The sequence below is a fragment of the Paramisgurnus dabryanus genome, chromosome 19 (assembly GCF_030506205.2).
Source record: "Paramisgurnus dabryanus chromosome 19, PD_genome_1.1, whole genome shotgun sequence".
Classification (NCBI taxonomy): Eukaryota; Metazoa; Chordata; class Actinopteri; order Cypriniformes; family Cobitidae; genus Paramisgurnus; species Paramisgurnus dabryanus.
This window is the reverse complement of record NC_133355.1, coordinates 12,502,056-12,527,668: the sequence shown is the minus strand read 5'-3', so window position 1 is coordinate 12,527,668 and position 25,613 is coordinate 12,502,056. Positions and strand designations below refer to the sequence as shown.

Below are 25,613 nucleotides of genomic sequence, written 5' to 3'. Positions count from 1 at the left end.
ATATAATTAAAATAAGATTAAATGAATGATTCGTTTTAATGTCATTTTTCAGATATAACTCTGCTAAGAAAGATAATGACTTCATTTACCATGAGTCTGTGCCCAACGTGGACATATTGGCATCACTTAAAGGTATACAAAACTCTCACGTCTTTATTAAATGACCATAATAAATTTAGAAATCTTGTACCATCACATTTATCTTCTTTGTTAATCCAATGCTGTGCAGGAGCTTCCTTGGTGAAACCCTTGCCTGTGAACCCAACAGATCAAAGCGTCACTGGTCCTGACCTCTTTTCTAAACTTGTTCCCATGGCAACCCATGAGGCCTCTTCCCTTTATAGGTAAACTATTTCATCACTATAATGATGATATTCATCGTTACTGTTGCTTTAAGTGTTTAGAAACATTTATTTATCTTTCTTAGTGAGGAGAAGGCAAAGTTACTTAGGGACGTTGTGGCTAAAATAGAAGACAAGAACCAAATTCTTGAGTAAGTCAAGTTTATATTTAAGAAATTTTAGTTTTATACCATATTATCCATATTTAAAATAATTTATGCATAATTTCTCCCTGCAGGAGGTTTATGGAGTCTCTAAGCACTGACTCTGTGTATAAATTAGACATGTTTAAAACTCTCCCTGACACACTACTGGAAAAATGTGCTTATCTCAGTGTGCGACCAGACACTGTCAAGAACCTAGTTCAGGCTATGCAAGGTAAGATTATATATATTTGCAAACATGCAATTTATATCAATAATACTTTTACATTCACACATTTGGCAGAGGATTTTATCCAAAGCGACTTACAGTGCATTACAAGGTATACATTTTTTATTAGTTTGTGTGTTTCCTGGCTTTAAATCCATGACCTAAGCTGTAAACGCAATGCTCTACCACTCAGCTATACAGGAGCACAAGAAACATTAGTGTCAGAGAAGTGATAAAATAAATGCATGTCTGTGTTGCAGCACTGTCAAATGTTTACACTGATGTGGGTTCATCTCTGGAGGAAGTCCGTAGTGCCTTGGAAGAAGATGAGGCTGGGGAAAAGAGTTTAATGGAGGTAGTGGGGCAGAAGGGATTGCCGCCCAAGCCTCCAACCTTGCAGGAAATTCAGAAAGAGTTTCAGAAATATGAGGCTGTCCATCAAGCAGCCAGCCAGACCAACACTGAACTCCATAAAGCCATGAACCAGCACATACCAAATCTACGTTTGTTACAGAAATCTGTTGAAGAACTCAGAAATAGCCTGCCTCAGCCACAACTGAGTCGGGGTAAGAGGTCTTCCTTAATTCATTTCTGTCTGTATATGCATGCTTCCCTAAGTAGGGAAATGAAAGTCTATTCAATCTATTAAGGAAACTTAGTTGATTATTCTGTCATTACGTCCATTCATCCACAAGGTTGAAGGTTTTCTCTTTCTTGTTAGATGACATGACATCTTTGCAAAAAATGAAGACACTATTAGACAAAGTTGATGAAATGCGAAAGCAGAGGATCTCATTGGAGAGCCAGCTTCGTGACCTCATTCATAAAGATGACATCACCGGTGTCCTGGTAACAGCAGATCGGGCTGAGATCAAGGTTATTTCAAACAAGATTCTCATTGTGTGCATTAGCTGATTTATAAACAAGTGCCACTTTTACTGGTCACAGTTTTTTTTTTATTCTCATCTTCTTTCTTTCAGACAATGTTTGTGGAACAGCTGAAGAAATATGATCAGCTGAAAGGATATCTAGAGCAGAACTTAGCAGCCCAGGGTAACATCTTGAAAGCTCTGACAGATGCCAATGTGCAGTATGCCCCTGTCCGCAAAACGCTCACACTTACAGAGCAAGAGTATGTGTTTTGGTTATATGGCCGTGGTAGTTACTGTTTTCATGCTAGTTCTTGTGTGTAATTGTCTTTTTTCGCCTACAGATGGAACAGCATGGTACAATCCATGATTGCATCATTTGAAGCATATGAGGATCTGTTAAAGAAGGCTGAGGAGGGCAGAGACTTTTACCAAGATCTGGACAAGAAGACCTCCAGCCTGTTAGAAAAAACCAAGTCCTACTGTCAATCAAGAGAGGATGAGCGAGTTGCCTTACTGGACAAGTAGGTTGTTTTAGCATTGTTTCTAAAATTGTAAAATTTTAATGTATGTAAATAGTAATCTCCACCCAATACTAAGGGTATTCTTTTCAGCAACATTTCTGTATGCTTTCAACAGGGAGATTGGAAAAGGGCAGCCCCCCAAACTTGCCACCCAAAAGCCTGTGGTTGGACAGAAAGTTCTTGGTCCTAAATCTGGACCCCCCAGTCTTGATGCTGTTCTTGGTCCATCAGTTGCTCCTTTTGCTGGTGGACATAACATCCCACAAGGCCTTCCACCAACCCCTCTTAGCTGGCCACAAGGGGCAAGCCCAGTTCCATCTACTAGGTTTCCAAACCCCCAATTTCCCAATGCAGATTCCAAGCCTAGTCAACTGGCCCAGCATCTCCCCCAAAATCGTTTACCTTATGGTCCAGGCCCAGGAATACCACAACCCGTTCAAATCCCTGGACTGCCACAGCAGTTCCAGCCGAGATCAGCTGGTGGTACCACACCCGTCTATCCTCAAGTTAACCAACCAGCCACCTCACAGGTGCCTACTCAGGGCTACAATCCAGCTCTCTGGCCGCAATCCCACGGTGGGCCTGTTGCAGGGGGTTATACTGTGCCTCCACAAATGGGGCAGATTCCCCAAAACTGTATTAGACCTGGTTTGCCAGGACCACAAGTATCCCTTGGGCAGCAGATTGGCATGCCTCGGTCTTCCTCTGCCCAACAGATCATACAGGGAGCCCCATACCAAAACTTTACTCCCCTGCCTGGACAAAACATTTCCACGAACACACCAAGAAGTGCATTTCCTGGTCAAATCTTGCCACCTATCCATCCTGGACAATTTCAGCCACAGCAACAGCCTGGCCTTCCACCAGGTTACAGACCAGCTTTAGTTCCACATACTCAACCCCAGCAAGGTATACCAGGCCAAAATGCAGTATCCCAGCCTCAGGGATCTTTCATTTTAGGGCAAGCCCAGCCTGGTCTTTCTAATCAGTTCCATCCAAGTCAACTTCAACAAACCAGGCCTCAGCCTTTTATGGGCTATGCTCCAACATCATTTGCATCGTCGCAACCTCAGCTGATCTCGGGACCCTTCCAGAATCCGCACCAAATACAGCCAGGATCTCAGAATTTCCCACAGGTACCCTTCAGCCAGAGTTCACAAATTCCGTTTGGTCCATCCAACCAGCTCCAAATGCCTCAAGGGGCTGTACCACCACCAAACAATATGTATTCATTTGGACCACCACACATGGGCCAGCAGACCATTCCACCCCAATTCAACACCATGTTTAATGTAACAGGACAGCCCACAAATGCTCCCAGTCAAAGCCAGATACCCGTCCAAGTTATGGACAATCCAGTTCCTCCTTCACTGGCCAGCACTCTTATACCTACTCCATCACCTTCCCAGAGCCAGATCTCCACTACTCAGCCAGATGTACCAACCTCCACATTGGCAAACCAGAGTTTAGAGCCTAAATCCACACCATGTGATGCTCAGCCTGACAAGATAAACCAATTTTCTGGAGGGTCCCTTCCTCAAGAGGCAGCGTCTGGCTCCAGTACAATTTTAGATTCTCTTCAGAACAAGGTGGATAATCTCAGCATTGAATCCAAGAGTGAAGCCACAGAATCTGTGATGGATAAAAAGCCTTCTGAGCAGATGAATGGCTCCATCAGTCATACCAATAACTGCACAGACGCAGTAAGTGGTAATCAAATTACAGTGCAGAGCACCAACAAAAACAGTGACAATAATCCTTTTGGTGATCTGGATCCTCTGTGGTCACTAAACAAGTAATGCCTGAAACCATACTTCTATATAAACGTCTACGAACATAGAATTGTACTATATCCTATGTGCACTACACACTATGACTTATCAAATTTACTAATTTCAATTTTCAAATTAAAAACAACTCTTGCACTGTTATTCTATGCAATCCTAGACTTCTGTCTGGTATTACTTTAATGTGTTTCTGTTCCTTCCACTCTTAGAAAAAGTTGTTGTCACTGGGACAGTACCCTTTGAAAAGGTTGGAATATGTACCATATAGGTAAGGATTTGTATACACATAATGAACCTTTGAGGCACCAATACGGACTCTTTAGGTACAATGGATACTTTTTAAAAGGGCATCGCCCCAGTGACAGCATGTGCACCTTTTTTGAGAGTGTACATAGCACTTTAGTCTGCACTCTGGTGAATATACTTTCCATTGTTTCTAAAATAAAACATTTTGAAACAGAAGTACTTTTCTTGCTCCTAAATTTATTTGTGTTGTTCATGTAAACCGACTTCTTTTAACTCTGCATGGCTAACAAAAAGGTGAGATTTAAACACTGTGTACATGCTGCTTCCATATTAAATATTTTGCTGGAAACTTTAAAACGTGTTTGTGTATGCATTTCTAGCTGTATTAAAACCTTTGTTAGCTGTATCTGACCCTAGACCACAAAACCAGTCATAAGTAGCATGGGGATATTTGTAGCAACTGCCAACAATATATTTTATATTTTCAAAAATCATTAGGATATCAAGTAAAGATTATAGTCCATGAAGATATTTTGTAAGTTTCCTACCGTAAATATATCAAAAGTATAAAAGTAATATGCTAAGGACATCACTTGGACAACTTGAAAGCCAACTTTCTCAAAATGTAGATTTTTTTTGCAGCCTTAGATTACAGATTTCCAAATATTGCCCTATCCTAACACACCATACATTATGAAAAGCTTATTTAGTCAGCTTTTGTGTAATATCGGTTTAAAATCTTATGACTGGTTTTGTGGTCCAAGGTCACATAAGGGTACACTGTCAGAAAAATGGTCCCTAGCTGTCACTAGGGTAGCGCCCTTTCAAAAAGTACATGTTGTACCTAAAGAGGTCATAGTAGTACATCAGAGGTACATATTGGTGGCAACTTTATACTAGGGTCTTTTTAAAGGGTACTGCCCCACAGTAACAGCTTGGGACCATTGTGACATGCACCACTGTCCTAATATGGCCATTTGATGGCAGTGTCTGGTTGTGTAGTGGTGATGTAGGATACTACATAGTGCTGATGTCTATTATCTAGGCATGTTTGTGTGTATCCCTCTTTATGGGTTACTGGAGCCGCCTGGATTACATCAGTTTGCTTCAATTTCTTCAGATATAAAAACCACAGAATTTGTACACATATTCTGCTGTAAATCTCTAAATATATGCTTGGTTTAGATTAGTCCAACTGACATAGCAAAGCATATCAGATTTGCCACTCTCTGGTCTGTACATAAAGAGGTCAGAGGGAGGAGCAATAAAATGCATTACAAAGGTCATGCTATGCTCAATGGGTGGTGACTGGAATCTAGTATTGAAGTATTGACCTGTCTTGTTGCAAGTAAACATGAATGCAGTGTTTGCTGCTAATCCAAAATCTTTTTTTTTTAAATCTCAGCTCATGATTTTTACTCAGACATTCAGTCTTCTATTTCAGGAGTCATCACCCCTTGCCTACGACATATTGATGAAGTGAGTGCTGGGAGACTGACCCAGTTTTCTTTGTAAGATGGTTTTGGCTTGAGCCGAATAGCACACTCAAAGCAATGAAGTGGTTTGTAGATGCTTAGAGAACATGGTATTATCTTAGATTATCAGCATACTCTAGGTCAGTGTTTCTCAAAGTTTTTCTGCCATTCCCCACTTCGGAGGTAGGGAAGGGTTCCGAGCCCCACCTGTCCCCAATTGCCCTGACAAAATGGTATCAAGTAGGCTTTAATTTTAACTGCTGAAATTTATTTAATCCCGTCATATTTTAAAACATAACAGCATTAAACACTTTCAATAGAGAAATGCGAAAAAAAAAAACAAATGTGCAAATGTGAAAAAAAACTTTTGCAACTGTGTTTGCATTTTGTCTCTGACAAAAGTCATCATACTTTCTTTTCGGCTGGCGTTTTGGTTGATTGGGTTGACTGTCTTTCTTGGTTTTCTCTGCTAGTACAGAATCTCCAGTTTTCATTCCTTGTCACAAACGTATCCATTGTTAACTTTTATACCCACTACCGCCTATACCGCCTCTCCACATTAAAGTTTTTGTTCCACTTCAATTCTGACTTTAATTCATTCTTGTAGACTATGGTTCCGGGTGAAATTTTCTTCACAGTCTGATGTTGCTTTAAGTTAGGCTTATATTTAAATGTATCATTTTGATTGTATGGTCAATGATTAAAAGAATTAATAGAGATGTGCACAAAAATGACCAAATTTCCTCCCATTTGTCACGCCCCACTTGTAATGTTCCTATTCCCCACCAATGGGGCCCGCCCCACACTTTGAGAAACGCTGCTCTAGGTAATGGCGCATATAAATGTAAAAAACCTGTGTAGCAAAGGTTTTAGCAAATTCAACCATAATTGGTATGACAGCTTATGTTCTTTGTATGGAATTTGCAAAAATACGATCTCAAAAAAAATAAAAAATAAATGGTTAAAGTCTGTGTAAAGTCATTTCAGAGTATTGTTTCTCAACACATTAAATCTTAAACCTATGTACAACTAAATTGTGGAGTTATACAGACCATATTTCTGTGTTCAGAATTATTTGGGCGGGGCTAAAATGATGGCTCGATGACGCACAGGAGCTAACACAATCGCGAGCATCCATTCAGGTTGTAGCATATTTGAAAGTTGATCGAGACGGCCGCGAGTGGGCGTGGTTTGAACGCCAATAGCAGACACGCCCCCCAGCGTGTGAAGCAGAGAATCCCACCTAATTTCTTCAAGATTTTGAAAACTTATTTTATTTACTTTGCGTTTTTTTTAATTCAAATTCACTCAAAAACACATTTTTTCAGTGGTGTGATGAAAACACATTTAATATTAGACTTTACACAGACTCTAACAATAAATACATGCATAGCCTATACTCTATATTACCTTCTTCTTGCTAATAATGTGACAAACCTCTATCTTTCATGTTTCTGTATACACACGAGGAAGACATCCCATTGTTTTGTCTAAAGAATAAGCAATACTATCAGATCTAAACAATTCTAAAGTTCTTTATTCCAAGTGAAAGTATTAATCTAACATTAAAAACACAAAAGCACCATGTTAATAAAAGTTATCAAGTTGTTGTTTACCCTGAATGTTTACAGGTTCCAACATTTCTGTGGATGCATGTGTGAATACATTTTTTTTTTTTGACATCGTAACACAACATTTGTGTCTGTAAAATCTAATAACAGTTTATCCACTTTTTCTGTTCATTACACACTAAAATACGCTGAGATGTTTAGACCCATGTTTGGTCAAAATGTACAAACCCCACCCCTGGGTAAAATTAACCTAGAACATTCTAGGTTGTTATTGTGTTTATGTCATACATGAATTTAGGTAAAAAAACAGTGTTTGTATACACCCAACAGCTTGTAATAATACATTACTGGAATTTCTTCTCTTTATCCACGTTTTATCACTATTCAGTGTCTTTTAAAAATGGTTGTGGCCACAGATGTGAAGGTGTATTTTTTTTTTATTTGTATAATTTTCATCTCAGTCCCTGATGAAGGATTCTTTTATATTAAGGTGTGTAGGCTGCACCAAGATGAGGGCTTGATGATCCGGAGAGAACTCCCGGTAGGGATCGCGTGCTGCTGGGGCTGTAACCAGGCTCAGAGCTGCGTCTGGGGCAGAGTTGAGACAAAGGCCTCCCCTGTCCCATTCTGCCTGGAGGGTGACGCAACACGGGGGACTTTTTAGGGGACTTGGGGTGCTTGTAGAGGAAAACATTGTATTGCAGAGGGGGGCTTGTCTCGGGGTGCATTTTCGCTTCCTTGGGAAGAAGCAACTCTAAGTCGATGGTCACACCACCCTGGATAGACACACACACACAGACACAGACACACAAAAGCACAGATACAAGTACACAGAAGCATACACAAATATTGAAATAGATGTATATTGGACAAGAGCACACAAAACATACAAACCCATACAAAAACAAAGAAACAACAAAGCAAAAATTAAAAAAATATATTTGGTGAATTTGGGAAGGCTGTGTTGGTTTAAAATGACTTCCTCAATGGTTTGCGACAGAGTAAAATTAGGAACTTTCAAGTCATAGTTTTAAAAACCAAGCCATGGTTTTTACAATTTTTCTTATAAATGAAATTTTTTTATTCTTAATATCATCCCAGCATAAGCTATGAGTAGGTTAAGGAGGTGGACGTAGTTCAGAGGAAAGGCAACCAACATGCAGGATTTTATCTCAGATCTTTAGAACTCAGTGTTAAATGTAATAAGCCATGTCATGCATTATTAGTTTCATTTTTTACATTTTGGTGTTACTGTGTAGCTCACTGGTACAGCATTGCGTTAGCAGCGCAAAAAGATCATGGGTTCGAACCCAGGGAACACACAAACTGATAAAAATACTTTGTATACCTTGTAATGCACTGTAAGCCAGCCTACAGTGGTACTTTGAAGCAATATTATGAGGGTGAAATGTTTTAAAATGCTGGGTCATTGTCAACCCAGTGTCGGGTCAAAAAGGACAAACCCAACCTTTTGGGATATAATATAATCTATCCAGGGTTCTTTAAACCATTGTTTGGTTAAATATAACCATTTTCTGGGTTCATTAATCCCAACAGTCATGCTTGTGCATTTTCGACCCAACGCTGGGTTGAAAATAACCCAGCATTTTTATCTAAAATGCTTAAGCCAAGCACAGGAGCAAAGCAACAGTGTTACAAAGAGGAGCAGTGGAGCTCAGGAATACAATGGCACTCAGTTGTGTACTGATAAACTGGTTTATTCCAAACAAACGGACTTCATTCTTATTTGCTTTATAAAAAAAATGTAATACATCAAAATTAAAAATCAATTAACTTCAAGACTCACAAGCTTTAACTTTGCAAATACTGAAATACCCCCTGGATTGATATTTATTGGCAATATCGAATATTTATTTAGACATGCTCACTGAATAAGTCAACAAACATATATTTTCATCGAAACATTTAAATTGTTATACTTTTTTAACACTAAATAGCCATGTTATTTCCCACACAAACTTTTTTTCTTAACAAAAGAACACCAATGCATGCTGATTTAGTTTAAGGCAGGACAGAGAGAAAGTCAGAAGGTGTCACAGCAGTGAGGACTTAAGGTTTAAAGGTTCAAACCTGAGGCTAAACCTTTGGGTCAGGGTAAAGTGTTTCATAGCTTGGTGTGAACATACAGTAGCATAACAAAGCTTAATATGATGCAGGGTGACAGCAAGCCAGGACGTGGTGAAAGTGATAATGTGCTGCTATGGTACTCGCATTGTTACTCTTGAGATGAAGACGGCAGCTTTGGATAGAGCACTGCAAGTTCGGTGCTTCGTGTGTTTTGAAGTCACACGAGTAGAGTGCCATGTTGGGGTGCGAGTTTCCATAAACTAGTCCAGTGGTTCCCAACATTGTCCTGCCGAGCCCCCAATTGTTAGAAAAATATTATTACATTAAATACAATTTAGTTTTTGATTTAAAGGTAACTTAGTGCCTTTTAATTCATTACAAAAATCTTGACAGCCCTATTTTTCTTTCTCTGAGGCTGACATTCTGTTTAGGGAGTTAAATGGTAGGGAATAGTAATGCTTACATCTCATTGTCAAGCCAACGATTTGTGGGTTTGTCATATCAGTATGAATTACTCTTTACAGAATGCATTGCTTTAATGCTTACGGCAGAACTATCCATAATATCCGATAGCCGTGTCCCCCTTTCATAACTCCAGGCCCACCTCAGGGGTCACATCCTTCAGTTTGGGAACCACTGAAGTAGTCTAATAGCACAAATCAATGACCATTGGGGAATTCAAAGCGGCCCGTGGGGTCAGCATGTGCTTTGTTACAGTCACAGTGCTGGTATGCAGTGCTACACGTTCATGTTGTTCTGCAGTGAGTTTACCTCCTCTGCGTTGTCTTCACCCTCTGCCTTTTTGTTTTCAAGATTTGGCGTGAGCGAGTTCTGGGTGTTCAGAAGCTCGTCCTCCTCAGGGGGACATTTGGGACAATCAGGCTCTTCAGGGGGACATTTGGGACATTCTGGCTCTTTCTTGGCAGTGTCATCCTGTGAACACACACACACACAAGCAATGATTATGAGCAATGTTTATCATGATTCAAGTCGCCAGACTATAATCCTCCCTGTGTAATGGCAAGTAATCACTCACTGTATAATGTTTATACTATAAAAAATGCAACATGGCCAAATGCATCTCTGAAGGTTGTTTGGGCGATCAGATCACAATGCGTTGTCAAGACACCACTTTATTTCTGTCCACTTGTGATCAAATCACCAGATGTAAATACCAGATTTAAGTACCATAACATGTACAAGTGAAACAGAGGATCTCTGTTGTCTGGAGTGGATGAAATGACTCCATGGATCTGGATTCAGATTTCTTTGGAGCTCAACAGAGGAAATGTTGAACTTCAAAGTATAACCTGATCCACCATTAGGAGGGATATCAGGAATATCTGCACTGTTTATAGTATGAAACAAAACCACTAAAGCAGTACACATTTAATATGCTACTAACACTAAACCTTGCCTATTTACGTGACAAACATGAGCAAGTTACAACAAGTGAGTTTTGTTAATGTGCCTGCTACCTGTAATATTTCTTCACGAAACACAAAAGCAGTGATTGTAAATGGAAAGAACAGAGCAGACAACAGAGAAGAAGGAATCAGATATATGTATAAAATCTTTTTCTTAGAAAAGAAAAAGACAACTACTAAGGTTCATTTTGGACCCTGGTACTACACTAATGTCACAAACCCTGGATCCTTGACGTGTTAGTACTTTGGATGGTGAGGAGGTTAACAACTGAAATGTAGAGATCTAGGATGAAAAAGCTTTGGGATTTCACAACGTTGAGTTAAACTATTAAACATAATGCTTAATCATGATTGTTTGGAGGATTGAAGCCCGAGAAAAGGAAAAAATGGGTCTAAAGAAGCTGCTGCAAGATTTTCAAGCATTTTTTTAGTCAGCAGAGCATCACCGGGAAGAGGTCAGTTTATGGTTCATCTTACCTCACAGCAGCAATCCTCTTTGGGTTTATATTCCCACGTATATCTGCTCATGGTTTTCTAGGAATGGGGTGGCGAGAGAGGATTACTCTACTAACACCTCGTAAAAAAAGAATCATCCACATCTTTGCTTCAGATCTATAATGCATTTTAAAGTTATATTTTGTATGTTTCATCCTGCTGTCATTTACCTAAGAGTTTATTTGTTCACAATATTTCTTTCAATACCCAACCAAGCTCTTAGTAATGTGATGAGTATGGTTAGACACACATACTGTAAAACACAGTAATCTAGTTATCACAAGTATCATTTGGCTTGCAGTACCTTACATACAGTCTTGTTCAAAATAATAGCAGTACAATGTGACTAACTTGAATAATCAAGGTTTTTAGTTTATTTTTTTATTGCTACGTGGCAAACAAGTTACCAGTAGGTTCAGTAGATTCTCAGAAAACAAATGAGACCCAGCATTCATGATATGCACGCTCTTAAGGCTGTGCAATTGGGCAAGTAGTTGAATTAGTTGAAAGGGGTGTGTTCAAAAAAATAGCAGTGTGGCATTCAATAACTGAGGTCATCAATTTTGTGAAGAAACAGGTGTGAATCAGGTGGCCCCTATTTAAGGATGAAGCCAACACTTGTTGAACATGCATTTGAAAGCTGAGGAAAATGGGTCGTTCAAGACATTGTTCAGAAGAACAGCGTACTTTGATTAAAAAGTTGATTGGAGAGGGGAAAACCTATAAAGAGGTGCAAAAAATGATAGGCTGTTCAGCTAAAATGATCTCCAATGCCTTAAAATGGAAAGCAAAACCAGAGAGACGTGGAAGAAAACGGAAGACAACCATCAAAATGGATAGAAGAATAACCAGAATGGCAAAGGCTCAGCCAATGATCACCTCCAGGATGATCAAAGACAGTCTGGAGTAACCTGTAAGTACTGTGACAGTTAGAAGACGTCTGTGTGAAGCTAATCTATTTTCAAGAATCCCCCGCAAAGTCCCTCTGTTAAAAAAAGGCATGTGCAGAAGAGGTTACAATTTGCCAAAGAACACATTAACTGGCCTAAAGAGAAATGGAGGAACATTTTGTGGACTGATGATAGTTAAATTGTTCTTTTTGGGTCCAAGGGCCACAGGCAGTTTGTGAGACGACCCCCAAACTCTGAATTCAAGCCACAGTACCCAGTGAAGCATGGAGCATGATATGGGCATGTTTCTCCTACTATGGTGTTGGGCCTATTTATCGCATACCAGGGATCATGGATCAGTTTGCATATGTTAAAATACTTGAAGAGGTCATGTTGCCCTATGCTGAAGAGGACATGCCCTTGAAATGGTTGTTTCAACAAGACAATGACCCAAAACACACTTGTAAACGGGCAAAGTCTTGGTTCCAAACCAACAAAATTAATGTTATTGAGTGGCCAGCCCAATCTCCAGACCTTAATCCAATTGAGAACTTGTGGGGTGATATCAAAAATGCTGTTTCTGAAGCAAAACCAAGAAATGTGAATGAATTGTGGAATGTTGTTAAAGAATCATGGAGTGGAATAACAGCTGAGAGGTGCCACAAGTTGGTTGACTCCATGCCACACAGATGTCAAGCAGTTTTAAAAAACTGTGGTCATACAACTAAATATTAGTTTAGTGATTCACAGAATTGCTAAATCCCAGAAAAAAAAATGTTTGTACAAAATAGTTTTGAGTTTGTACAGTCAAAGGTAGACACTGCTATTTTTTTGAACACACCCCTTTCAACTAATTGCCCAATTGCACAGCCTTAAGAGCGGGCATATCATGAATGCTGGGTCTTGTTTGTTTTCTGAGAATCTACTGAACCTACTGGTAACTTGTTTGCCACATAGCAATAAAAATATACTAAAAACCTTGATTATTCTGGTTAGTCACATTGTACTGCTATTATTTTGAACAATACTGTACTTATGGGTCAATGGAAAGACAAAAAACGAGGTCAGAAAAGAGGGGTTGAAAATAGGTCTTTTGTTAACCTATGCTTGGTTGTTTAAAACCAAAACGCTGGGTTGTTTAAACCCAAAAGGGTGTATGCATGCTTAGTGGAGAACAGTGGGGAAAAGAGGAGAAGACATTTAACTGACACATTATGTTATCATAGTAAGCCAAAGCACGGGAATGAGGGAAATTAGTCAGGGAGTCACATAGTTTCCTTACATTTGCCTGAGAGTTTTCAGCAACAGTGGACAGCGAGAAGTTATCGACAGGCTGATCCGACTGTGGACGGTACTTACTGCGGGACAGAGAAACATAAACAGATGTTTAAATTATTCAAATGTATTTTCCATATTTAACACAACGTGAGCCCATGGACATATCCACAAGGTCTAGGCATATAGGTGTATACTTTATAATTAAAGTAGTGTAACACAAAAAAGTACAATTGCAAGATAATCGACTCTCATTGCACTGTCTAACATTGTCAAAGTGTCCGAAAAGGCCAATAAAACAAAAGTAGGCGGGGTTTACTGTTTAGAGTCCAGAACATGTGCAGCTAAGGAACTTACTGTTAAGTTTCCAACCACTTTCTTCATTGATGTGGCCAAGAGGGTCTGAAAGCTCTTATTATTTACCACACTGCTTCCTCCCTTAATATCTAGCATCCTTTCCTTTTCCTCTTCTCTACGGACAAACTGACAACTTGGACTGTTTAAATGCCTTTGGCTGCACAATATATAGGTCACCCCACTCACACACTTGTATTGCTCCATCAGATTGGCCTACTTTTGGACAAGGATGATATAATTGAGATGAAAGCCCATAATAACACTGTATTGTGGTTACATCTAATCTAATACCATCAAATCTGAGATTAAGTTGCACTTTTGAGAAACCGTACTAGCCCTGAGAACAACTAAAGATACATTGTAACAGGCCAGAGTTTGTCGTAAGAAGTGTAAGATTCACCTGCGCTTGCGAAGTTGATGGTTTTCAGTTTTAAGCAGGTACAGCTTCTTGGAGAAAAAGACAATGATCATGAAAAGAACGAGCAACATGATGGTGGCTCCGCCCACTGCTATACACATCACTTGGAAATCTGAAATGGAAGATTCGCACCTGGAACCCTTGTTCCAGATAAACTCCTGGACATTACATCTACAAAAGAGAAAATAGAGACAAGGTTGATCAACACCAAGCCTTATGGTGTCTGCCATACCTTAATTCTATAATGCAAATGTTAAATATTAAAGGGGCCAAAGAATGTGTGAATACAATATGTTAAATTGTTCTCTGATACGTAGAAGCTATGTGACATTATTAAATGCAAAAATGATCCAGAAACGGCTTTATATGCCCATTTACAACCCTAGGATTTTTACCTAGAATAAAATAGTCTGTTATTATTACCTTATTTGGAAGGGACATGAATAATAATGTTGAGCTCTACTCTGACTGGCCAATTGTTCTGAGATTGTTAATAGATGTTTCTGAGTGGTAAGTTTGTGTTTTTTAAGTATGGACCTGCAAAACTGTAACATTAATAGTAGAATTTCAGCCTAAATTCTAGCATTTAGCCTTAACTTTGCACGCTAACTTTGTTTTTAGCATTGTAACAACTTTGTAATTAATTTAATGTGTAATTTAATGTTCGGGTGTACATCACGACTGTAACGTCACAGTTATTGCATTAGAAAGAGGAAACAATCGTGTTTGAGGCTCATTACCACGTACAGAACTCTGATTATTTATCTATGCCTACGGTTTTACATTCTATGGCACCTTTAAATAAAAATTAATTTGGGACATTGCTGGCTATGTATACAAGCTATTGGCATATTAAAAAGCACTCAGGGAAAACAAAAAAGAAAGAAAATGTGACTCTGTAAAGCAAAGTAAAGGGGATTGCCTGCGGGAGTCTTGTGTTTATACAAAAACCCATTTGATTTAAGGTGCTGTCTAATACACTTTGTGATTTTTACTGAGATCCAAACAAACTGGCCATGACAAAACATCTGTGGAGAGATGTAAGAGCGAGAGATATAAATGCAATGGAAAGTTGGTTGTATCCTTGTAAATGAGAAGTGTGCGATTAATGCAAGGATTCTGCAGCAAAGTCTCCCATAGATGCGACTGCAGCTGCATTACAGGACAGATGGTCCAGTCAATGATGTGTATTTATGTCTGTCCCACAGAGAATATAGTACCTGTGATCAGATTTTTCGCAGGCCAAATATTAAACTACTGGATGTGATTGGTTACAGGTTTGTGGCATTGGAAGCAAGACGATTTTAAACCGCGGGAATGAGACTGTCTCAAATTTTATAGAGAAACTACTCAGCAATGGTGTTGCTGAATGATGAATTTTCACGTGGCTTGTCTTAAAACAGGGGGGTCAAAACTCTGCCCTGCAGAGTTTAGCTCCAATTTGCCTCAACACACCTGTCAGGTTGTTTTTATTCCTAGTAAGACATTAATTAGCTGCTTCAGGTGTGTTTGATTAGGGTTGAAACTAAACACTGAGCCCATACGGCAAAAAATGTATTTCTCCTGCCAAAAATAAATATTATATATATTCTAAATACATTTTGTAGAAAGTACTGCTTAATTAAATAAATGTTTCAATTTGAAAATATATATTATTATTATATTATTTATATATAAATTTCAAAATTAATTTCAGAGGCAACTAATATATATCTTATTTTACATCCGACATTGCAAAAAATATATTATTACTGGCGAAATATAGTAATATATGTAACATTTTATAAAGTATATTTTTGCAGTTGAAAATATATTTAATTTTAATCTTTTTAAGCCTGTCATGTTTACTGGTTTGTAATATACAAAGTTTTTCTTCATGTGAAAATAAATACTTTAAATTATATTTATAAAAAAATGGCCCAAAAATATACGTGAAAAATACATTTCAAAATATATTTCAACACCATATATTTTTGTATATTTGAAAATATATTTAAAATTATATTTGAAAATATATTGTTTTGCCATATGGGAGGACACCGACCCTGTTCTAAAGCATATTTAAAAGCTAAAACACCACAGACATATAAAAAACAATAAAAACCTAGTAGTGGTTACTAGCTAGTCATAATCTAGTCCCTCTGGCTCAAGTCTGTTAGATTTTTTGTGTAGTATTTTCAAGTAGATTTTATTTTCACTGGATACCCAGAGGCTTTGAGAGTATGGTGTGTTAAAAGCAAATCAATACTGGACAGAAAATGACTGCTCTGTATGTAGGCCATGCTTACTCTATAGCCTAAAGAAGAGATCAATGTGAAACTGTGGTGGAAAATTTTATCCTTACTTATTTTACCTTTACTTTTAATCTTTACTGTTTTATAATATTGAGCATGTATTACTGTTTATTAATAATTTTATGGTATAAGCTGCATAAGTTAACTAAGCTACATTTTTCTGTTTTGACCTTAAGTTTAGTTTGCTACGTGACATATAGTGATGGAAAATTACTATCTACTCGTCTGTACAGAATGTAACTGTAAATAAAATAGGATGTGAAAATGTCTAGCAGGCTAGCAGCTAAGTATAAAAGTTGGAAGTTCACCTTTCTCTGCACCGAATTGTCCAGATGGAAGTACCTCTTGCAAAATATTAAAATAATTTCAAACCGTATTGGGTTATGACTATAATTATTCATATGTTGAACAAGGTAAAAATTTCCGCAACAAAACTTAGTTTATAGGCTTTTACTACACATTTATTTGGTGTACTTCACACCCACAAGAACCGTTTCAGAAAGCACACTTATTTACGGTGCTATAAAAATGTCCTGAAACTAGGGATGCACCGATACCGATACTGGTATCGGCCTCGATACCACATTTTCTAAAGTACTCGTACTCGTTAAAAGTCCCCCGTTACCTGGAATCGATACCACGGTCTGAGAAATTTCTATGTTTGAGCAGCGTGTAAGGGGGTTAATGCCTCTTGTGTTGTAAAAAGAGGTAGAGTTTACAACAAACTAGAAAACTAGTCCTTTGTTTTTTTGTTAAATTATATGACTAAAGCTGTTACCTGTAAATTTAAATCATGTTTTTTATTAAGTACTCGGTATCGGTATCGGCAAGTACTGAAATGCAAGTACTCGTACTCGTACTCCAAAAAAGTGGTATCGGTGCATCCCTACCTGAAACAAATTAAATCTTTAAATGCTAACAGCATTTTTATATGCAACAGATCAACTTAAAGGGATAGTTCACCCAAAATTTTAAAATTTTGTCATCATTTACTCACTCTTACTCTTTGTCACAAACCTTTTAAATTTCTTTGGAAAATGGGGCATCTGATTGGTTTGGTTACAAACATTCCTCAAAAAATCTTCCATTGTGATAATCAGAACAAAGACATTTATACGGGTCCGTAAGAACATGAGAAGCAAATAAGTGAATTTTCATTTTTGGGTGAACTATCCCTTTAATAATAGGAAACCTGGACTTTTCTAACAACATTAACTCTATTATTGTCACTCTCTTTGTCGATCAATAAGGCCCAATGCATTTATTTGTCATGAATGTCCATTGCCTGCACTAAAAGTTGCTAATGCAATCTGTGTGGCATTGAAAATGACTATGTAATAGTATGTTTTGTAAGAAAATAATTGCTATAAATCTACAGTACAAAGAGTTCAGCACAGAGGGGTTTGGACAGCAGCCAGTGCAGACTGAATCTTGGATAGTATAGTTTATAGCAATGCTATGCAACTCCCACTGTAGTTGTGAGGTTTTACTATAACACAAAAGTATATGACTCTGTCACAATACCTAATATACTGTAGTGGCACAAATCACCAACTTGAATTCTTAAGCATATATACACAAACACACACACACAAAGGGATTTGGGTCAGAGCCCACATCTGTTTGAGCAAATGTTTAATAAGGGTCAGGCAGTGTTGGGCTCTCTCAGTAGGATTGTGGCTGTAGTAGAGGTTTTTTGTTAAGAGCCACATTCCCAAGCCTTGGGGAACAAAAGTTCAGACTGTGTTGCTAAATTTACACCAACTGATCGTGAATCAGATACAGTTCAATTTTTGTGCAGATTGCTCTTTACCTCTCCTCTAAATCTACACTACACATACTGGGTGTAGCGCGTTGAAAGCAAAAGCCAGCAATCACTGACACTCATTTTCCTGGCTCTTTAAGTATTGTTATGTCACCACAACATTCCCCCAACCTTTAGCAACCGCCTGATATATCAGTTTTCAAGAAACTCTGAAACAAAGGCTGGACAACTTGGCTAAGATCATTGCTACAGGCTATCCTTTTACCATACACGAAAGCAAAAAATATATAGTGTAAAAAGGCTGACCTGACCAATGCACGTTTACCTGAACTTAGTCTAGTTTTTGGTTCCTTGAGGGAACTAGTGTTCCCCTAGTATAGTCTTTAACTAAGGCTCAATCATTTTAATCCCCTAACATTTGATTTTGGGTGACATTTTTTAGACAAGCACTAAGCCTCTCTCTGAAATGTAAAACAAATATAATCCCATATGAGCAGATGCACATTGGACATACATGACCATAGGACTGTTTGTTATTATTCATTTCGACTGTTTAGATTTCACAGATGGTGACAGATACTATAGTGGTCTCAATACACTGTACTCTGACTGGGACCAAGACCCAAGGCAGCCTTGCTGCCTCACAAGGCAATGACTTTGGCAGCATGAAGGCAACTTCTGGAAACTGATGCTTTCTTGGCCGACATTTTATTTCTTCTAACGCGCCCATGCTCAACGAATCACATTCCCCATGCACACACTTATAAAATTGTGGGACAAGTTGTTGAAGGTATCTCAGGAAGTAAAACAAACATTGAATGCGGACGTGCCTTGATGCCTTCCTGCCTTGTTTCCACCATATACAGTAACACAGCCCAACTCTGATTTTCTAATGGGCGTAGGGTACGTTACCAAAAAATACACCTATATACCCCATTTAACATGAGACACATTTTAGTGCAAATGTATGCATCTTACCGGCAGAAAGCACCAATACCGTCAATCACGTAACACTGCCCTCCATTGAAGCAGTAAGCGTTGAAGACCTTACACGCAGAGAGACATGTCCCATTTATACGCTGAAATCCAGGAAGACAACCAGTGTTAGCTCTTGGTGAACCTGCTGTATTTGAAGCCCCAGATGCACCATCATCAAGGCCAGAAGGTTTGGCGTTAGAAGGGACTGCGGCACCAACAAAGGGCCAGTTTTCATCCTCCATGTCTGGTGGTGATGGTTGGGTATCATCTGGGTAAACTACAGTGGGGGAGTAGTCAGGTGACAGATAATCATAAAAATCAGAAAGTGTCCAGGACGTTGGATCTCCTCCCTGAAGCTCCTGAGCCCAAGCAGGAGGGTCGTCGTTGATATGATGATGAGGAGGAGGATTGTAAAAATCAACCGTGATGATTTCTTCAGTTGGGGAATGGGTGGACTCATGATCTGTGTCTGCATGTGTCTGGTCGACATCTAAAAACGTCCCATCTGCTTGTAGTATCTCACTCTTCGGGCCTGGGCCGGTGTCCTTGATGCCCTCCTCATTAAAATCTAGTTCGGACCGGCCTCGTGTTCGGGGTGCAGCCAGTGTGGGAAGTTTGGCAGCCAGATCCATCAGGTGTTCCCGCTCAGATGACTTGACACTGGTTGTGGTCCCACTTTCTCCACCGCTGCCAGGTTCCTCTCCTGCTCGTGGTTTCCGAGAGTGAACCTGGGCATGGATGACGTGTGTGGCCTCACCCAGAAGTGCAGCTTTAAGCCCCACCCCATTTGATTTAGAGGAGTTTGTGTAAGTAGAATTGGAGATGAATGAACTACCTGAAAAACATAAACAGACGTTAGTCAACTTTATTTTGCTGGTTGGAAATGAAAAGCAGTTTTACAATTTAACTTGACAAATAAGACATTAAACTGCATTGAAAATCGGTTGTCTGTGACATCTGTGACCAATCATACTCATGCATCCACACATATACACAACATAACATAATGTGCTTTATGCCTCAATGCATCTTATATTAAAATTACTATCCTCTATTCACATCTGTTGAAGGCATGTTACTGCAGCACGCAGATGTGAGCACACAAAGTCCCTACAGCATCTGGCAAAGAATCATGGTGCACAGACAGCCAATACAACCATAATACTTTTTCATAGACTTCGGTTTTTATACATGCAATCCCCAACAAGTTCACATATATTGGAAGATGACCTAATCCTGGCATTCTTCCTGTGCATTAGATTGAGATCATCCATGCCGTACAAGACCTCCCCAAGTATTTAGTTATTTTTATTGCAAACTTAGCAACTTTACAGCCATGCAGTACAACAAAAGACAAATATTACACTCACTTAGCAAATCTGCTTAATTATTTAGTGTTGTGTGCGAGGACCCGGATTACTTTCCAAAGCAGCTTGTGATTCCTGGATTAGGAGCTCTGATTTACTAATGTACCCCCCTTCAGTCTGAGCCAGAATTGGGATTCAGATTAGGATTAAGAGCTGAAGGTTGTAACTCGCACTGGTCGATTTGGAGAGCACACGGCCAAAATAAAAAAGCTCTCAAACATAATAATTGGGAATTCCTCTGTAGCATAACACATCTCTCCAACCTAATTTATTGTCATTTGGGAGCCAACAGTGTCAGGTCTGAGTACAATGCAGTCCTCCACTAACATAACTGTAATTAAATGTCACATATACTATATAATGGACATCTATGTTTGATCTGACTAACTAATGAAGGTGTACACTCTATAAAGTTTTGGGTTATTTTCAACCCAGCGTTGGGTCAAAATGGACAAACCCAGCCATTGGGAAATCCAAAATGGACATCTATGTTTTCTATGACTAACTAATGAAAGCGTGCAATTTAAAAACGGATGGGTTATTTCAACCCAGCGTTGGGTGAAAATGAACCCAGCCATTTGGTAACCCAATTTTTTTATATTTGACCCAACATTTTGGGTTGAAACAACCCAATATAGGTTAAATAAATTACAACCCATCAGGTTGAGTTCGTCCCATTTTCAGAGTGTAGGCTTATCGCAAACAAATTGTTGATTTGTACTAATTGATCTTCCTGTATTTGATTGACAGTGTGAAATTCAGTTTCCATGGTTCATTCTTAGTGCAATTCCTTTTCATTGTAAATCAAATGTGTCACACGTCCACCCCTGACAGAGAGTCTCACACACACAGTTGCCAAGAAGCCATGAAAAGTAGCTGCCGTCCTGGAACATCTCAAAAGCTATGAAGAACACTGAGCTCTCTGTCCTCTCCGCTTGAATCATTTCCTCCCTTTCTTTCATTCATTTATTCACACGACCCCCCGAGAGGAACACAGAGATCATTACGTATGCACGAATCATTTCTCAAGTACCACAAGCGACTTTAACCATTCCAGTAAGTTCTAATATTAGGTTCTCACCACCATGATGTTTATTTGAAAGCAATTCCAAAAATAGCAGCGATACCTGTATTTGGAATGGCGGGAACGAATCTGAATCAAAACATTTTCTCCTCTCAAAGGAATAGGAGCAAGACAAGAGCGTACAAGGTTCTTATCATTTGCATAGCTCTTCACAGAGGGGTCAAGTGAGAGAAAAGAAAGGTCAGAGAAAAAGTAGGTGAAAGAAAAATAGCACAAAAACACACATCTATGCTGTTTCGAAATGGGTGGTGAAGATGAAAAAAAAATAACGAGTGTCTGTTTCTCTTTCCGCTTTTCTAAAGACCAGCGCCAAAATCCTTTGAGAGGGATTTCTGTTCTCTGTTTAGTAAGCATGTCATGACATCAAGAACGAAGAGGGAAAGTGGGGCGAAAGGGTTGTAAGACTGAGAGAGAGAAAGAAATCAGGGAAATAGAGCCGCTTTCCAACTATTTTCTCATGACCTCACCAGAGAGACATTTAAATCTATATGAGTGTGTGAAAGTATGTTTTTTCTCACCGTGTCCATGCCCAGTTTTTTATGAAAAACTAATTCCTATAGGATGTGCAAAACTTTCTGAATGATGCCGAGCTTGCAGGTGCAGCTTGACTACATTCATTCCGCCCTACCGTGGCGTGCAGAAAACCCATTCTTACAAATATAAACCAACCAAACATCTAACTTACTCTACTTTTACATTTAATTACAACAAATTTGCTTTTTATTCAACAGCATTGCTGAATTTAATTCACACTCATGCACTTTGTTATAAATAGTACTGAGATGCTGCCTGGCGGGAAAGCTGGCACGGTTCTCCTGGGCATCGAGGATGGGATGTAGGAACACAGCAGTGCTGTTACAAATCCAAACAGACACAGAGATGCCAGGCCTGTGCGACTAATAGTGCCAAACAAGAAAATGCACCACTCTACTGTTTTCCATCATACATGATCTCTATTATACAGTAATACACAAACACCTGCTCACCTTAAATGAGCAACTTGAGTTTAACAAATATGCAGCTCTAGCAAAAAGTATACAGCAAGAATCAGCATTTCAAGCATTGAAAAAAGTCTCCAACTATTCTGAAAGCATGGCTTTGACTGCACAAACAGTAAAAACCAGCAAGTGTCCAACAGGTTGTGAAGTTTTATAAGTCTCCAGCAGTGTGGACAGCTCTAGTGTCAGCGGCCAGTAGGATAAATACTGTCAGCCCTTACTGTGAGCTCCATACGGACAGACTAGGCAGGCGCTTGTTGACGCTAATGCTCATTGACAGTTTCTGCTGTTAGTAGAGCTCAGTGGCAGATGGGCGCCTTGTGCCGTGCATGGAAAAAATCATAGCAATTCTTTCAAGACAGCACCCAAATGCAATGATCTGAGGTTGGTATACATTTTTAAATAAAGACCAAATTAAGTCAATTCTATTAATATGCAGCAGAAAAGGTCATGGGTTTAAACCCAGGGAATACTTAAAAATAGTTTACTTTGTAATGCACTGTGGCATTGGATAAAAGCGTCTGCTTAATGCATAAATGTAATGTAATTTAAATAGCACTTTTCTTAATGCACATGGTTTCAAACCAGCTTAATTACATGTTTTAAATCTATAAGGTCCTCATTGAGCATTTGCATTAAACCATCATTTACAAAATAATGATATAGGTTGTCTGCTCCCCCCCAGACAGACAAGTGTTCCTGTCGCTCAATTATTTGCATTGCTGTAGCCACGCAAAGGTCATGGGTTCGATCCCCAGGGAACAAATATACTGATGAAAAAATGCATAGAATGAATGCACTGTAGTTGCTTTGGATAAAAGCATCTGCCAAATGCATAAATGTAAATGTCTCACAGCACGCCTTATAGCTGAAGGACAGAATTGGTGGGATTTTTGTGAATGTATCCAGCCTCTCTCTCGTTCAAGGTAGAGGATGTGAGTGTATTGACATAGGATTGCAGCCAGGTCTTGGCAAAACAACAAAGAAGAGTTGCAGCCTTTTGTCACAGCATGTTCACCAAAGCAATTTCAGTTGGGGACTAGCAATGTGCGTTTCAATTATAGTAATGTTTGTCTCTAGAATATCATTATAAACAGAATAGAAAAAATGGAGGGTGAAACAGATACTCACTGGCTACCAATTTTAAGCCATAACTGTTGATTGAAATGATAAAAAAGACTAATTCTTGAACTTGTTCCAAAGATGGACTAAATAAGAGTCCAGATATCAGATGACTTTTACAAGAGGATTTGTACTTTTGGTTTTTCCATTCCTTTAATTTAACTTTGTCCCAAATTTCCTATAAATAAAAATGGGAAACACCCACTGAGATCTACGCCTAATCAATACAGTCGATCACTTTTTAACAGGAAGTATGTTAATCAATAATTCCAGGCAAGTGAACCATTGATGTTCCCATTCTCACAAACACAATCCCTATTTCCAACATTGCAGATCTACATGGCTGAATGGACGTCTCTGTAGAAAGACAACATGTTCATGCTATGAAGGCAAACCCAAAACAAGCATCTGTTATGTTAATGGTTTTGAAAAAAGGCTTTATTTAAAAAAAAGATTAATTTTTCATCCATTCTCTTGTAATTTTGAGGTGAAATATAACCTTGGCAAACTCTCGACAGGGTAGTGTCACCTGGGTTGCTAAAGGCCAGACCAAAGGTCAGATCTCTCATTAAAGTCAAATTGCATACAGTTCTACTTCCTGTGCTGACGTCTGAAAGGTGCACGCGATGATACAAAGTTGGCTAAGAGGTCAGTAGTTCAAGTAAAGAGCGGTTACTATTCCAAATTATAATTTCTTGCTTGCTTTAAAACGTTTATATGAAAAGTTAACCTAAACATGGGAATACTTTATAAAAAAAGGTTATTTAAAGGGGCCATGACATGAAAATCTGACTTTTTCCATGTTTAAGTGCTATGATTGGGTCCCTAGTGCTGCTATCAACCTAGAAAATTTGAAAAAGATCAACCCAGTAACTTAGTTTTGGTAAATCATTCTCTACAAGCACATGAAAAAATAGGTCGTTGAAATTTGGCTCTCCTTATGATGTCATAAGGAGCTCTTATTATAATAATCCAACCCCTTAATCCAACCACAGCACTGCCATTTAGTGCAGAGAGAAAATAATTCACAGAACAATTGAGTTTCAATTTCAACAAACCACCATCATTGTGATCAGTGTTTGCACTTGATCTGCACATGTGCATTTTAGAGGACACACCCAGAACGGCACATTTTTGCACACACCTACAAAGTGGCAATTTTAACATGCTATAATAAATTATTTATATGGTATTTTGAGCTAAAACTTCACACATGTGCTCTGGGGACACCAAAGATGTATTTGACATCTTAAAAAAGTCCTGTGACATGGGCCCTTTAATAATGGATGTATGCACTTCTTGGAGCTTCACCAGGAGAATACATTTAGAGAAAATCTTCATATGTCGGTGAACAATTTCTTTAGGTCAACATCCTAGTGATGAAGCCTTTCAGCGTGTTTTCATTTAGCAAATATCTTAAACTATGGAGTACATTTAAACTTTCACTACTTGATCAAGAAACGACCATATCCAATTTTTTCATCCTTCCATTTCCAAAAGGTTAAAGCTAATATCACTGTTAAAAAAAAGAAAACGTGCACATTTGCAGCCCGATAAATGATATATTTATATACTTACCATTAGCATATAACGGTATGATGTAAACAAGCAGGACGCTGGACAGCACCGTTGACTTCCAACCAGCTGAACAAAATAGCGCGCATCTAGAGTTCATCATCATGACACCAGCTAAAGATTTAGTTAACTCAACCAAAGCGATCTGCTTTTTAAGTTATAAACACGCAATGGATATTATGCAGAATTGACCAAAAATCCTGGACAAATGGTTCCGTTGACTCCTTACAAAGCGCGCTGCTTCATACCAACTTCGGATGTTGTTTTCAGCGGTCGCCTCAGTTGTTGTTCCTCT

At 38.7% G+C, this 25,613-nt stretch overlaps 2 protein-coding genes across 4 annotated transcripts in view; one reads left to right on the top strand and one right to left on the bottom strand.

The window, feature by feature from the left end:
- ptpn23b (protein tyrosine phosphatase, non-receptor type 23, b) overlaps positions 1-7,604 on the top strand; it is an 11,776-nt gene extending 4,172 nt beyond the window's left edge. Inside the window, exons 12-21 of one of the 2 annotated variants that reach the window (XR_012335502.1) lie at positions 53-132; positions 230-344; positions 428-493; positions 580-719; positions 974-1,279; positions 1,435-1,589; positions 1,694-1,845; positions 1,927-2,106; positions 2,222-5,754; positions 6,441-7,604. Coding sequence is in view for 1 of the 2 variants with exons in the window: in XM_065289641.2 (XP_065145713.1) it covers positions 53-132; positions 230-344; positions 428-493; positions 580-719; positions 974-1,279; positions 1,435-1,589; positions 1,694-1,845; positions 1,927-2,106; positions 2,222-3,905 (2,878 nt within the window). In the remaining variant the exon portion in view is untranslated. Of the gene's footprint in view, positions 1-52; positions 133-229; positions 345-427; positions 494-579; positions 720-973; positions 1,280-1,434; positions 1,590-1,693; positions 1,846-1,926; positions 2,107-2,221 lie in introns of both variants that reach the window. The other variant, XM_065289641.2, reaches the window with a different exon arrangement.
- On the bottom strand, positions 7,130-25,607 carry cspg5b (chondroitin sulfate proteoglycan 5b). Of its 2 annotated transcripts, XM_065289651.2 has the most exons (7): positions 25,322-25,607; positions 19,173-20,007; positions 14,118-14,306; positions 13,368-13,443; positions 11,178-11,234; positions 10,045-10,206; positions 7,130-7,961 (listed from the first exon to the last, which is right to left on the bottom strand). In XM_065289651.2, exons 1-7 carry the CDS (start codon positions 25,422-25,424, stop codon positions 7,671-7,673), a joined length of 1,713 nt encoding a protein of 570 aa, XP_065145723.1. In that variant the 5' UTR covers positions 25,425-25,607; the 3' UTR covers positions 7,130-7,670. The 2 variants fall into 2 exon arrangements, with proteins under 2 accessions (XP_065145723.1, XP_065145729.1); XM_065289657.2 differs by lacking the exon at positions 11,178-11,234.
- Positions 25,608-25,613: the final 6 nt, after the last annotated feature.

Excerpts from the sequence above, each read along its gene's own strand:
- cspg5b (XM_065289651.2), bottom strand. The coding sequence starts at position 25,424 with ATGATGATGAACTCTAGATGCGCGCTATTTTGTTCAGCTGGTTGGAAG. Across the intron at positions 20,008-25,321 it reads CATACCGTTATATGCTAATG|GTAGTTCATTCATCTCCAAT; the intron begins GTAAGTATATAA and ends TATGTTTTTCAG. Across the intron at positions 10,207-11,177 it reads AAGAGGATTGCTGCTGTGAG|GATGACACTGCCAAGAAAGA; the intron begins GTAAGATGAACC and ends GTGTGTTCACAG.